This window comes from Nyctereutes procyonoides, unplaced genomic scaffold (assembly GCF_905146905.1).
Source record: "Nyctereutes procyonoides isolate TBG_1078 unplaced genomic scaffold, NYPRO_anot_genome, whole genome shotgun sequence".
NCBI lineage: Eukaryota > Metazoa > Chordata > Mammalia > Carnivora > Canidae > Nyctereutes > Nyctereutes procyonoides.
Genome location: NW_026575130.1, coordinates 733,810 through 748,321, shown reverse-complemented (window position 1 = coordinate 748,321; position 14,512 = coordinate 733,810). Strand labels below are relative to the sequence as shown.

Sequence of the window (14,512 nt, the reverse complement as noted above, 5' to 3'; positions counted from 1 at the left end):
GAAGTATTTTATACCACAAATGAGCAAACACTACAATTAAGGTTTTATTTATTTGAGATCCAGTTTACCAGCACACTACCATTTCCGAGTAAACCTTTTATTATGTAAGGTGATAAATGTCCAACAAACCCTAAGGGTATTTATTCTCTTTTAGTAGTTAATTTAGAGTCAATTAAGGCAAATGACACAAAAGAAAAATTACAGAGAAGAATCTAGATTGCTATTTCCCAATGGATTTGGACATTTTCAAATAATGGGAAAGGCATATCTTGGGATTCACAGGGTTCATTTAGAATCTAAATTAACAGTTTTAAAAACATTTAATCGGAACATCTCACATTATTGCAAAATATTAGTATATGTTTTCATGGGAACATCTTTTTTTAATTTGAGAAACAAAGAATTACCTTAGATTTTTCTTTTTCAACAGTATAACTACCTTGTTAAATCATATCCAGAAGAAAATTAATTTCAGCCTTTCCTTCATATTAATTCTACACAAATTTAACAAAGTTACATATGGGATATCACAGAGAACAACATGTGTTTCTTCTTCTGCTTTTCAATTACCAATTTTCTCAACACGTGCCCCCATTATTTTAATGGAATGAATCTGACAGAGCAAAACTGAAGATGTTAGTAACTAAATGAATCGGAATATTCCAAAAGCAAGCATTTTGAACATTTTAGCTACAGCAGCATTAAAAACAACCAGAGGGGGAAAAAAAACAACCAGAAAAAAACCCTAACTGCTTGATCTAAACAGCAGATGAAATATTTCAAATCTTTTCTTTCCTGTTCCAGAGAAGTCAGACAGAAATGGCATCTGGCAAAATCAAAGATGTAAATTTAAAATTAAATAGTAAAGAATGGGTCCTTCACTTTTCAAAAGATTAACTAAGAGATGAACATACCTTAGACGTTAATCAAGACTTATACTGTGCTTTAGAAAGGCTATTTGGGGGGCAGTTGGATGGCTCAGGGTGTGATCCCGGGGTCCTGGGATCGAGTCCCACATCAGTCTCCCCACAAGGAGGCTAATTCTCCCTCTGCCTATGTCTCTGCCTATCTCTCATCAATAAATAAATAAAATCTTAAAAGGAAATAAAAATAAAAAAGCTATTTGGCATATTACATAGTTCAGAGGGGCAAATCAGATTGATGGCAATCTTATCATAAAAAATATAAAGTTGTAAACATAAAGAGCCCACAACAGGGGATCCCTGGGTGGCGCAGCGGTTTGGCGCCTGCCTTTGGCCCAGGGCGCGATCCTGGAGACCCGGGATCGAATCCCACATCGGGCTCCCGGTGCATGGAGCCTGCTTCTCCCTCTGCCTGTGTCTCTGCCTCTCTCTCTCTCTCTCTCTCTCTCTCTCTCTGTGACTATCATAAATAAAAGTATTAAAAAAAAAAAAAGAGCCCACAACAAACTTTGGGGGAGAAAAAAAGCAATCAGATTTGTTTTTAAAAAATAAAGGAAGAAAATTGCATTTTGGCTTAAATAAAAACTTTTAGGAGAGATTTTAAAAAGTAGCAGGGAATAACCAGCAGTATCTTTTTATTTTTTCTCCTATCTCACTAAAGTCACAATCTGCTCCAATGGGATACAGAACTCATGATGACATCTAAGGGAAGGAGTGTGGTTTCATAACTTTGGTCAATAGGGTATACACTTCACATCACCACTGTGTTGCGAAGGAGCAAGGGGTAGGTGAGGTAACCATGAGAAGAGGATCACCTAATTTAATCAGTTCTAGAGAAGGGAAAGAAGGAGACATCATTTCCATAAATTTAGTTTTCTTTCATATATCATTCAAGTTCCAAGTTCAGAGTTAGAATTAAAACAGCCCTGTGAGAAAAGTCTATGATAAAATATATGATATTCAGCAGAAAGTCCACACTTCTCAAGTATCCCTAAGAATGAGGTAACAGAAACTACAGTCACAGTCAGCAGGCACACATGCCTTTCTTGTGCCCCATCTTCAACTTGCTCCCAGTTCATTCTTCATTTTAGAATTCAGTTTGAAATCACCTCAATGTTTTTTAAACATCCTCACAGCTATTCCAAATTATCCTTGAGAATATTATGACTTGAGCTTCATAGATACAACCAAAGCTACTCCTGGGAGGTCCAGAGTTCACTCATTTGAGGCTCATATGCACCAGTGCAGCAGCCACATGTGGAAGGAATAGAGGGGAATGGGCATCCAACGACTCAGGAAGCCCTAAAGTCTATAGATAACCCATCCCTCAAAGCATCCCTTTTCAGAACAGAGACTGCTTACCCTCAGGAGATATGAAGGGGGGAAGATGTTGAGACTGGTGCAGACACTACATTTCAGACAATATTTGTTAGTTTTTTTTCTTAAGCATGTCTCCTCTCATAAAGGAAGAGTTTCTCCTGCTCCCGAGGCTCCTTACTAGATGGTATTTCCCATCCTAAACAACTAGTTTGTACACCATAAAAGAGCCATGTTTGCTAAAATACCTTTCCACCTTTACTTTTATGCACTGACCCCTGCAGTGGCAAGGAAAGTGATCCACTTTGTGCTAGGACCTAGAGGCAGTAAAGCGGCAAAGAGGTTTGACAGTATGTTACAAGGGCAAAGGAAATTTGGCTCAAAGACTACCATCTCTGCCATAAGACAACAGTTCAGTTTCCTGGCATCCCTTAGAACTCTTGCCACAATCCACAGCTACCAGCTTCCACTGGAAAATCAACCCCTCTGAAAATGACTAACAGACTTCCAAAGTCTTTCCCATCACACTGTTGGGATTCTCCTTATGGTTTATAGTGTATTTTGAATATTGTTTATCATAGCATTAATTTTTATCAGTTTGTTTCTTTTGGTTTGTACAAAAGATAACTCTGGACGTTTTAAGGACTCAAAAAAAAAATGGTGCTGTTTGATTTATAAATATTTGCCCAAAGTCCTCATTAGCAAAAGATATCTATATCCATATTCAGCACTTGTTTTCTGGTCAATAAACTAATTCAGTAATTTTGTGCAAATTATAAAAATAATAGGAGTTCTCTTACTTTGGAAGTTTTTCTAGCACAGTCTTCAGTTCTTCACATATGAGCTTCACAAGTCCATTCTTGATGTTACTATATGAAACATCAATCATGAAGATAAAGGCTGGTGGATTGGGAGGCTTATTCTTCTACAGGAATGCAAACAGATCACACAAATGTAATTATAAAGTATATACACTGTATAATCAAAATAAAACATTCAAGCTCTTGAAGATCGTCAAACTTTTCATTTACTATTTTAGGATATAACATCTGTGGAATTAAATAATTTTCTAGAACACAGTCTCTGATGCTGTAAAAAAGATTAAAGCTGTTTGTTTCCAGGGTATGACCTGCAACACACTATTGAATTAGACAGGATTATGATATCTAGCAGAGAAGCTTCACTTTTGTAGCACTCCAAAGACCTTACCACTACAATTACCCAATTGTGAGTACAGTCTGGTGACCAGCCTTGCTTACAACCCTCTGCTTTATAAGAAAAAGTGAGTGAGGTGCCTCAGTGGCTTTGTCAGTTAAGTGTCTGCCTTTGGCTCAGGTCATGATCCCAGGGTCCTGAGACTGAGCCCCACATCGGGTTCCCTTGCTCCACAGGGAGTCTGCTCCTCCCTCAGCCCTTCCCCTCTCCCTTCCTCCCTACCTCGCTCCCTCCTTCCCTCCCTCCCTCGCGCTCTCTCTCTCAAATAAATAAATAAATCTTAAAAAGAAGAAGAAGAAATGCCTGGAACCTTGACAAATTGTGCCCCAAAGAGTACATACAATAATTAGTATTTGTCTTGAAACTAGTAAAACTTCATTAACTTGATAACACTATTGTCTTTTTTTTAAGATTTTATTTATTTATTTGAAAGAAAGAGAGTACATGAGTGGAAGAGAGAGGCAGAGAGAAAGGGAGAAGCAGGCTCCCCCACTGAGCAGGGAGCCTGATGCAGAACTCTATCCCAGGACGCCAGGATCAAGACACAAGCTGAAGGCAGACAGCAGACACTTAACCATCTGAGCCACCCAAGTGCTCTTTAATAACACTATTTTCAATTTTTTTCTTCATAAGCTCTTTCAGTTTTAAAGATATGAAATTATATACTAAAATATAATTGTAGGGGCACCTGGGTGGCTTAGTGGGCTAAGCATCTGACCCTTGATTTCAGCTCAGGTCATGGTCTCAGTGTCATGAGATCAAGCCCCACATTGGGCTTCCTGCTCAGCGGAGAGTCTGCTTCTGCTTCTGCCACTCCCCATGTTCCTGCTCTTCCTGTCTCTCTCAAATAAATAAGATATTTTAAAAAATAAAATATAATTGTATACCTTAAAATTATATTATATTGTCAAATACTTACCTGTTCCTTACATATTTGTTGTAAAAGATGGAATATTGGGCCTTTTCTACATCTATTTAAAACAATCACTATAACATAAAGCAGCTGCTATATAAATGTTTTGTAGCTGTTGGTCCCTTTACTAGCTGGTGTTCAAAAAGCTCTTAGGAAATGATTCTTCAGTTGAGTCTTACAAAGTATTTAGAAAACAGAGCCACAGGCAAACTTAGTGACTCAAACTAAAACAAGAGTTCAGGTTAATCCAATTTTCAACTTTATGGTAAATAACAAAAACGATCTAAAATAAAATTGTATTATAATTATAAAATTAGATGACAATGTCTCCAAATTATCTTACTGATTCATTCTATATCCATTATAAGTCTAGATACAATACTCTTCTAATAAAGTATGTCACTTGAAATTTAAAAAAAAATGCAGGACTTAAAAATCACCAATGTAAATGCTTCACTGCTTTGCCACATTCAAAATCAGGCAAACAAGGAAAAGAAAGAACTGTACTGCTGTCTATCTGAGCAATTTTATTTTATTTTATTTTTTGGCAAATCCTTTCTCACCTAATCTAATTTATAACATAGACTTACATTGATTCATATTAAATAAAAATAACAATCATTTCCTTTTTTTTTTAATCATTTCCATTAATTAAGCCAAAGCCTCGTTGTGACCAACCCAAATGTGTCTTACCATTCTTGTGTTCTCTTAAGTTCAGCATTACTCATTCCCCACAGAATAGCTTCCATAAATCCATCACACACATCTCTGTGAAATGCTTCACTGTAACTACTTTTCTATGCATGGGAAACTAATTCCTCATTCCTCTAAATGATATTCTCTTTCAACATCTCTATCTATCAATAACCTCACTACACATCAACTCGGAGCTTAAAAATATCAAATTAGATCTGACTATTCCTTTTCTTTCAATCTCTAAGTCTCATTAATTATCCTTTCAAAATAATTCTTTCATGTTTTACCCAGTCCCTATTCTTAACCATCCAGAAGTTTGTCCTCTCATGCCTAGAAAATTCTAGTGACTTCATCATTGGCTGCCTTAATCAATTACTCTCCCCTTTCAATCCAGCTTGCTTTGTCCAGCCAAGCCTAACAGGTATGAACTTTATAAAAACTTGGTTTTTTTCATGACACCTTACCAAAACCACTGTTAAGAGTCAAAGACCTCCTGACTGCAAATGAGTGACTTTAAGTAAAATCCAGCTCTCATCCTAAATCTCTTTTCTCTCTCCAATTTTAGGCATGGCACTTTCACTTTCTAAGCTGTCAAGTCACTGCAATATCATTTCCTCTTCCACTTTTCTGACTGCTGCTTGTTTTTTATTTTCTTATCTTTCTCCAAAAGACACCCACTTTTTTCACCACATGCTCCATCACAGAAATCTCATTTATTCATTTTTAACTAGCACCACTTTATAGGTGACTCCTCAAATTCTTTCTAATCATGGTCTGAGCCCCAGAGCAGCATTCATTTAACTATAGCAGACCTGCCAGGATCTTCACTTCAATATTTTAGCAGGTAAGACAAGATTTATCCCACTATACTGGCTTTCTCTATAAGGAAATAGAAAAAGCATTATCCTCAAAAATAATCTGGGTTTCAAGTCTCATTTTCTCTGTGGAATTGCCCACCTTTCTTACCATCCACACCAGTTAATTGTAAAGCCTTCTTGTTCTGGCACCCAAATTTAGACACTCATTTCCAAAAGTATTTCTAACTGCAGTAAAATAGACATAAAATTTACCAATTTAAGCATTTTAAAGCATATAGTTCAGTGGTATTAAGTACATTTACACTGGTGTGCAACCATTACCACCACCCATATCTAGAACTCTTTTATCTTGCAATATTGAAACCATTAAACAATGACTTATCATTCCCCTCTCTCTCTAGACCCTGGCAACCACCATTCTACATTTCTACATCCTTGCTTTCATGAATTTGACTCCTCTAGGTACTTCATAAAATAAAATCATAATATTTGTCTTTTATGTGACTGGCTTATTTCATTTAGCATTAGTTCATCCATGTTTAGCGTGGGTCTAAATTTCCTATCTTTCAAGGCTGAATAATATTCCACATACATATATACTACATTCTGTTTATCCATTTATCCATGTATGAACTCGTGGGTTACTTCCACCTTTTGGCTATTGTGAATAATGCTATGAACATGAGTGTGCAAATGTCTCTTTGAGACTCTGCTTTCAGTAATTTTGGGTATATACCCAGTCATTCTATTTCTAAATTTCTGAGGAACTACTATACTCCTTTCATTTTATCTTGCTTTGACTACTGCATTAACTTCTAATGTCCCCCTGCTTCCAAATTCTTTCCTCTCATTACACAGACTGCTGTCAGAATAACCAGTCCAAAGACACAATACAGATCACAATCCTACTGCCTCTAAGGACAGAATGTTTACTGAGTCCTCAGAGTCAAACACGGAGCATGGCACAAAAGACTGCTCAATACTGCTGACTGAGTGAATAAATGTGTGGATGGATGGATGAATGGATTAAGGAAACAACTCCCTCTTTACCTTTAATGGTCTCATTACTTACTGAATTAACATAAATTCTTCAATGGCCTGGCATTTTTAACTCCCCACAATACTCATTTAACAAACATGTATAAAAACCAGGAGATGAAAGGTAAGATGACAAACCCAGTGGAAAATAAATGGTTAGTCTGTATCTCAAAACAATTTCCCAGCTTTACTTCCCATTATTCCCCAATACACATTCCTTCAACTAATTTAAGTGTTTGCCATTTTCAAAACATTTCCTATCCAGAAGTCACAATCTGGCAGGCCTGGGCCAAGAATTTGGCCAGAAAAGTATTTTGTTTGGCATAGTGTTTTTAAAAAATATTTGAATATGAATGTGTTTTGGGGGAAAGGGAACATCCTCTCCAATTATCCTAGTCCCATACTAACTCCCCATCACTTATCTACAATATCTGCCTCATCCCTGATGAAAGTGAAGTTGCAAATACTCTGTATCTACTCACTGTTTTGTTTCCCTTCCCTTTCCACATGTCCAAACTCTGCTCATGGTGTAACCAGCTCAAGTCACTCTTTGAAGCCTTCCTTCACCCTCCAAGTCATATGTCATCACTTGTCCATTCTCTTATAGCATTTTTTGACTCTTAAGGCATTTATCATACTTGGGTTTATACCACAGGATTATTTGACTCTTAAAACATTTATCATACTTGGGTTTATATCATAATTATATACTTACTGAGTCTATACATACGGAGTACCTTGAAATCAGGTTCATTGCTAGCTTTGGTATCCCTCATAGCACATAACCAAGTGTCTTGGGTGTGTTAGGTATCCATTAAATGTCACAGTGAATTAAAATTGAGTGGAGGGATGACATTTTTATTGAGGAAAAATAAAAGGCTGGCTTGGAATGGGATTTCAGTTTCAGGTACACTTTGTGTACAGATATATTCCGTAAACTTTTAAGTGAAAAACTCTCAATTATATGACAAGAGTTGAGGTACTTTTTTCCTGGAGAACCCCACAGTGATTTCCTAAATAACTGCCTACAAATCCACAGTATATTGATAAAGAATAGAGGTTCTGTGGTCATGCCAACAGAGCTTTCAGTCTGGGTCCAGCACTTTCTATGTGTGTGATCTGAGGGTGGCACTTAAGCTCTCTAGGCCTCTTATAATAATAGTACGCATCATGTGGGTTCACTTGAGTAGTAACTATACAACACAAAAAAAAAGCATTTAGCATAGAGCATCACACATAGTAAATAGCCAATGTTAATTTTATTATATACAATTGGTATCAAGATAAACTAAAATGAATAGGGCAAAATGTAATTTTGTATTTCTAAATTTGTATGGTATCAAAAAACACATGTACAAATTAAATAAGCTCCTTTTCATTGTCCAAATCCCTAAGACAACTCACTATTCTACTTTATTTACATTTTGAATTATAATTAAATTTGAAGATACTTAAATCATCTTTTATTTTAAATCCTACTTGGAATAATAAAAGGTAGATTAAGCTTACAAAACATTCTTCAAAATGTACTTTTTTTTTTTTTTTTTAATTTGGTTCCTTGCCTGCTGGGTGAAATTTTCCATCAATTAGACATCTGGAACATTTCCAGATAACAGAGTTTGAAGATATGAAGACTTTTGTTCCCAGAAATAGATTTGACTCTCTGCCTGAGTTTCTACTAAAAAAGCATAAAATCAAGATAATATAGCCTTTTTGGCAGAGAACTAGAAACTGAAAACATAGTTATATTTATACTATAGTTGCAAAGATCAATCAATAAATTTTCCATCACTAGTTATAATGGCTTTATTATATTTAATTAGAACTTGAATATTTACGGTCTACTTAATCATTCACCCTCAGTCAACAGCAGTAAAGAACAAATAAACGGTCTAAAAGTAGTTGGTACTTTAGGATTTTTTTTTTGTCTGATATAGTTATACCAAAAATGTTCTTACATTTGTCAAAATATGCTCAAATGTCACATTTTGAATTAATAAAGCATTAACTTTTCTTTAATAACTAGTTCTATGTAATGTAAAAAAATCATACAAAACACTAAAATAAATGCAAAAGTTGTATTAACTAAAAAATTTAAATCCAATCAACTGAAAAAAAACTTCTATTTAGCAAAAATATTTTTTGTAATTTATACTCAATACGTGGACTAGTCCCCTCACAAATATCTGTGATAGAATTCTGTGGGTCAGAGGCTGTTTTCTGAGAACTGGGCATCAGCTGGCATTCATATTTGTCAGGGGAAGACAGACATTTAGTCAGAATGACTGTTTCTTCAGGTCTACATATGATACTTCAGATATAAGCTGAAATCTGAACTCATCCCCAAGAAAATGCTTCCAAAGTACTAAAGAATTTTAGAGCCCTGCAAGTTACCCATAATGATGTCACTCTCACTGTGACATTCGGAAAGGGAAATAGCCAGTCCTGGTAATAGTAAAAGACCTGCAAATTCATTCATTCATTCATTCATTCATTCATTTATGCATTCATTCCACATACACTGATCAACTGTCTTCCCATTGATCTAGATAGACACTGTCTTCCAGTTGTACTAGATAGACACTGTGGTGGATACCATAAAGGCAGCCAAGACAAGATTCTTGTCACCAAGAATACTGAATTCTATGAGGGGTGGGGGGGGGAACATTTAAGAAGATTTACATTTCATAGGAATAATTGCTACAACAAATATATGAACCAAATTCTATAGGAAAAAAAAAAAAGCACTAGAAGATTTAGTAAATAACCACCATGATAAAGTCAAAGAAAACTGTACATATGCACACATCACACACAGTCACATAAAATAAAATTTCAGCCAGGTATTACAGAATGAGTAGGAGTTTGCTAGGTGGAGTATATATATAGATGTAACAGAAGGATGCAAAGATAGTCTGGTCAAAACAATCTTACCCAAAAGCATGGGAGTTGTAAAAAGGAATGATGAGTCCAGAGTATGTGGTGAGTGTTTTGTAAAACTGAAGAGATGGCTGAGGTGATAGTATGAAAGCCAACACTTAATGGTCTTATAAGGAAAGTTAAATTCTTGAATTTAATTTTTTAGATTAAGGAAATGGTGAGGCATCTCACGCTTACATTTTAAAGCAAGAAACCAAAGGCCAGAATCCCAGGCTCTCACATAGTCCAAGGAAGATTCTAAGAACTCTAAATCACTGTGGTGACAACTCATGTGCAGAAAGGAGACAAAGAAAACTGTCACAGTCCTATTGACCATATTGGCTGAGCTTCTGCCTTAGAAGAGAAAATCTTCTGAAATCACTGACAAAACAAATGAGATCGAGGCACTATATCGAACTGTTGCTTTAAGAATCCAGAATATGTTATCTGATAGGGACATAAAAATTAAATTCTTGTTTTCTATTTCTGGCACCACTTTTTATTTTTAAAAATAATCACTGCACTGAATAGTTTGGCAGTTTAATCATGTTAACAGCCTAGAAGCCTTGATCTGTGTCTGAGGCATTTCTACATCCCCATGATACCCCCAAAATGCTTTGTTTGTGAATAAAGATTCAGTTTTTACATATGAAAGTTATTCACTTGAATTTGACATCAATGTATAAACACTTGAAGTCCTGGGAACACTTACTCTGCAGTAATCCAAAGTAGCAACATATTCATAAGATCCTAGAGATAGCTCCGGCTTCTCATAGTGGTCCAGCCTTCTCCCGATGTGGTCCAGATGTTGGAAATAGAACGGTGGAACTAATAAAAACAAAATAAGAAAGGAAATATTTTGTTTTCATAACACAGACAACTTAGTAAGTTCTTAAAATTTATTATGGGAGGAAAAGAATAAGTGTGTGGGGGGGAGTATTTTAAAGCTAGAATATAGTATATATTCTAAATATCCACTATTTAAAAAGCATGTGTGGAAAGTACAAAGGTTTTCTTAAAAAATCTTGACTCTTCTGCAAGTTACTGATGATACATAACATTTATGATTTGGACCATTGTGCAGAGACAGGGGATAAGAAAACTGCTGTTTTTAAATTGTCACAAAGAAAATTTAATTATCTCTATTTAATTACCTCTTTTAAAAGGAATTCTGACTTTTCTAACTACTTAAATTTTCAGTATACCTAACAGAAATATACATTCATTATTTGGACTATACTATTAACTACAATATTTATTATCCTTTAATTAAGAGATGTCTTCAGCCATGGAAAGTTTGCATAGTAATCTTTTAATGTTTGGACTTCAGAGTGGGGAGGATTACTGTATTAGGGAAAGACTATACCACTAAGATCTCAGCTGAGAACTCTTAATTTGATTCAAATGTCTAAGAAGGTTAGTTCTGGCAATGACCTGGAAGTCATCCAACAGCACAGGAACACTTATGAGTCACACACTGAACACTTGGACAAATATGGCCTGGTATCTCTGTGAAAACAAACTCCTGTTGCCTTGAGATTAATAGGGCTGGCTATTAAACCACTGACAATAGAAGTATTTAGAATAACCAGCAATGCTCTGGTTTTCAGCATTTCATAAAGAGCAACATTTTCATTCGTAAAAACCACAGAAGTAATGTATTTTTTTTAATTTTTTTTTAAGATTTTATTTATTTATTCATAGAGACACATGGGGTGGGGGGAGGGGAGAGAGGCAGAGGGAGAAGCAGGCCCTATGCAGGGAGCCCGACGTGGGACTCGATCCTGGGTCTCCAGGATCACACCCCAGGCTGCAGGCGGCGGTAAACCACTGCGCCACCGGGGCTGCCCAAGTAATGTATTTTAAAACCAACAAATCTATATTCTTTATTTTTAGTTGTGAAACAACATGGATCACAACAGGACTGTTTTTGTAGGTTGGACTTAAAAAATAATCACCAAGAATTGATTTGTCTATTTTTTCTTAAAAATAAAATGGATTCTTAAAATTGATTTGTCTTATTTTTCTCTTATTCATAAGATGGGGGGGGGGTGGCAGAGACACAGGCAGAGGGAGAAGCAGGCTCCATGCAGGAAGCCTGACGTGGGACTGGATCCCGGGTCTCCAGAATCATACCCTGGGCTGAAGGCGGCGCTAAACCGGAGCCACCTGGGCTGCCCGATTTGTCTATTTTCTTACCATAACATGGTCATTTCTTTTCTTTTCTTCCTTTTTTTTTTTTTTTTTTTGGTCATTTCTTTTCAAACAAGTTTTATTTTTTTTTAATTTTTTTTAAATTTTATTTATTTATTCATGATAGTCACAGAGAGAGAGACAGAGAGGCAGAGACACAGATAGAGGGAGAAGCAGGCTGCATGCAGAGAGCCCGACGTGGGATTTGATCCCTAGTCTCCAGGATCGCACCCAGGGCCAAAGGCAGGCGCCAAACCGCTGCGCCACCCAGGGATCCCTCAAACAAGTTTTATAACATTCATATGTACATATGGATCTCTGAAATTTGGAAAATTCAAAGTCTTGTAAAGATTGTGGAAGTGGGAAACTGACAGTCTCAACAGAGGTAAGTAAACTATGACAGACCAACAGAATCTGGTCTCATAGGGATACCCAATTTGAGTGAATGCCACAGTTGGAGCAAGGAGAGAGACATCCCAAGAGGACCACTGTTTTTCAGTTGAGCCTAGAAGTCTGTGATTCCACTCCATAGCAAGGCATGTTTTAGAACTGACCAAAGTTCTTGTGCAAAAGACTCACAATGCTAGTCTCTGGCCCTCTAAGCTGGACAAAAACCAAGGACTATAATAAGGGGGTGAGGAAACAAGGAGCTCTCCCACCAGAGAGCATTCACAGAGTTGAGATGCCATGAATGTAATCACATAGGCAGAAAGCTGTGCCCTAGCTCCACTTGTCAGTAGGGAGTAGTCAGCAGCCATAGGAGACATGGCTCCTAGGCAGAGTGTTAAACATTCTTCAGATTTAATGGCCTGCAGGGAAGCATGTCTATGAAGAAAAGGAACAGAGGAAAAGACGTAGAAAGTTCATGCTCTTATACTCATCACATGGTTCTAGAAAAACTCTAGAAATGTAAATGAATGTGGGAATGTTTCAGCTGATATGTGCTTTATTTAGCACCAAAAAAATTAAAAATTAAGACAGGTTATAAATATAATATAAGTTGCTCTTAGCAAGTTTGCAATTTTTTTCAACATCAGTCAATTCATACTGGAGTGAAAGTGAAAATATAAAGAATCTAGAAAAGCCCTTCAAAATAATGGTTTTTTTTTTCTTCTTAAATAATCCAACGTTCATAGCTGAGGGACAAAAAGTCTGTATGTGTTAGTTACATCAGAGCTTTTCCGAAATACTGATGAGCTTCCATTCAGGAATAACTCAGAGGAATAAAGAAAGAAAGAAGTCTCTCCAACGTATCATCTGAAAACAGATACAATAAAATTTCTTCTTTATAATGTCTGTAGAAGAAAACCAACCAGAACATGCTCCATTTGGGACCACCATGCCCCTCTCAGCCTCATATAAATGCATGAAGTTGTACATACAATTTCCCACATGGAAGCTGCTGTTTCTTATAAAACTCAAAAGTAGGTAAGTAGTTTTATGTCTCAATCCCCTTCTACAAAGGCTCAAATGGAGGCAAAATAAAATTTTACCTCTCATGTTTACAGATGATATGCCTGAGAGGTTGCGTTTGTTTGTTTGTTTGCTATTCCTCTGAGTTATTCTTGAATGTGAGCTCATCCGTATTTAGGAAAAGCTCATTTATAACTAAGAGCTTTAACATATATTTTTCCCATAAGCTTAGAAGTATAATATGTTTCAACTAATAAAGAGCTCTTACTAAGCATTTATTGGCACCACTTACCATCATTCACACAGTTGCAAAATCCACACTGATACCTCCTTCCTCCTTCAATGAACTGCATAAATGGGCACATATAGGCTTTGCACCTGTTGCATCTGAGTGGTCCATTCTCTCCATGATTTACCAAATAAAGGGGAGTCTATAAGAAGTAAAATGAAGAAATAGGTGGGTATAGGATCTCAAGGTACTTCAGAAATGCTATGCAATAACTGTAATTTGAAAAGTGGCAATGGCATCCATTAAGGAACTTTTAACTCTTGGTGTTCACCAGGAGGGCAAAGGTGCCTCTCTTGATACCTCTTGAATTCAAAGAAATACCCAAACAAAAATTAATTTGAATTTTTGCCTCATTAATAAGAATATATATATGCATATTTATATGTATATGTGCATATATATTTATCTGTATGTGTGTGAAGGCAGAGAGAAAATATAACGATGGCAATAATATTTAGCAAAGAATTATGTTAAAAATATATTGGATACCTTATATCACATATTTTGCTAAGTTTGTTCACTGATTATAAATAAAGAAGTGAACTGGGTTTGACTTTAAAAGCTCTAGTTTGTATAGAGTTCTAGTTTGTTTAGATAGTTCCATCAAAGAATATGAAATGTCTCTTCAAAAATCCAACTATCTGAAGAAATACAATAATGTTCACTTATTTAGGCAAAGACCTTGATTCTGCCTTTTCTGTTTCTTTATCCCATGACAAAATGTACTCTCAGTGGCGCTGGTCATACTTTGCCAGAACTGAAAAAATAAATATTTCAA

At 36.1% G+C, this 14,512-nt stretch overlaps 1 protein-coding gene across 2 annotated transcripts in view; it reads right to left on the bottom strand.

Moving 5' to 3' along the window:
• The window catches only part of SEC24D (SEC24 homolog D, COPII coat complex component), a 103,522-nt gene that overhangs the window by 32,187 nt on the left and 56,823 nt on the right, over positions 1 to 14,512 (bottom strand). For both annotated transcript variants that reach the window (XM_055342496.1, XM_055342497.1), the window contains exons 9-11: positions 13,738 to 13,876; positions 10,552 to 10,667; positions 3,041 to 3,165 (exon numbers count right to left, since the gene is read on the bottom strand). In XM_055342496.1, coding sequence (XP_055198471.1) covers positions 3,041 to 3,165; positions 10,552 to 10,667; positions 13,738 to 13,876 — 380 coding nt within the window. The remainder of the gene's footprint in view (positions 1 to 3,040; positions 3,166 to 10,551; positions 10,668 to 13,737; positions 13,877 to 14,512) is intronic.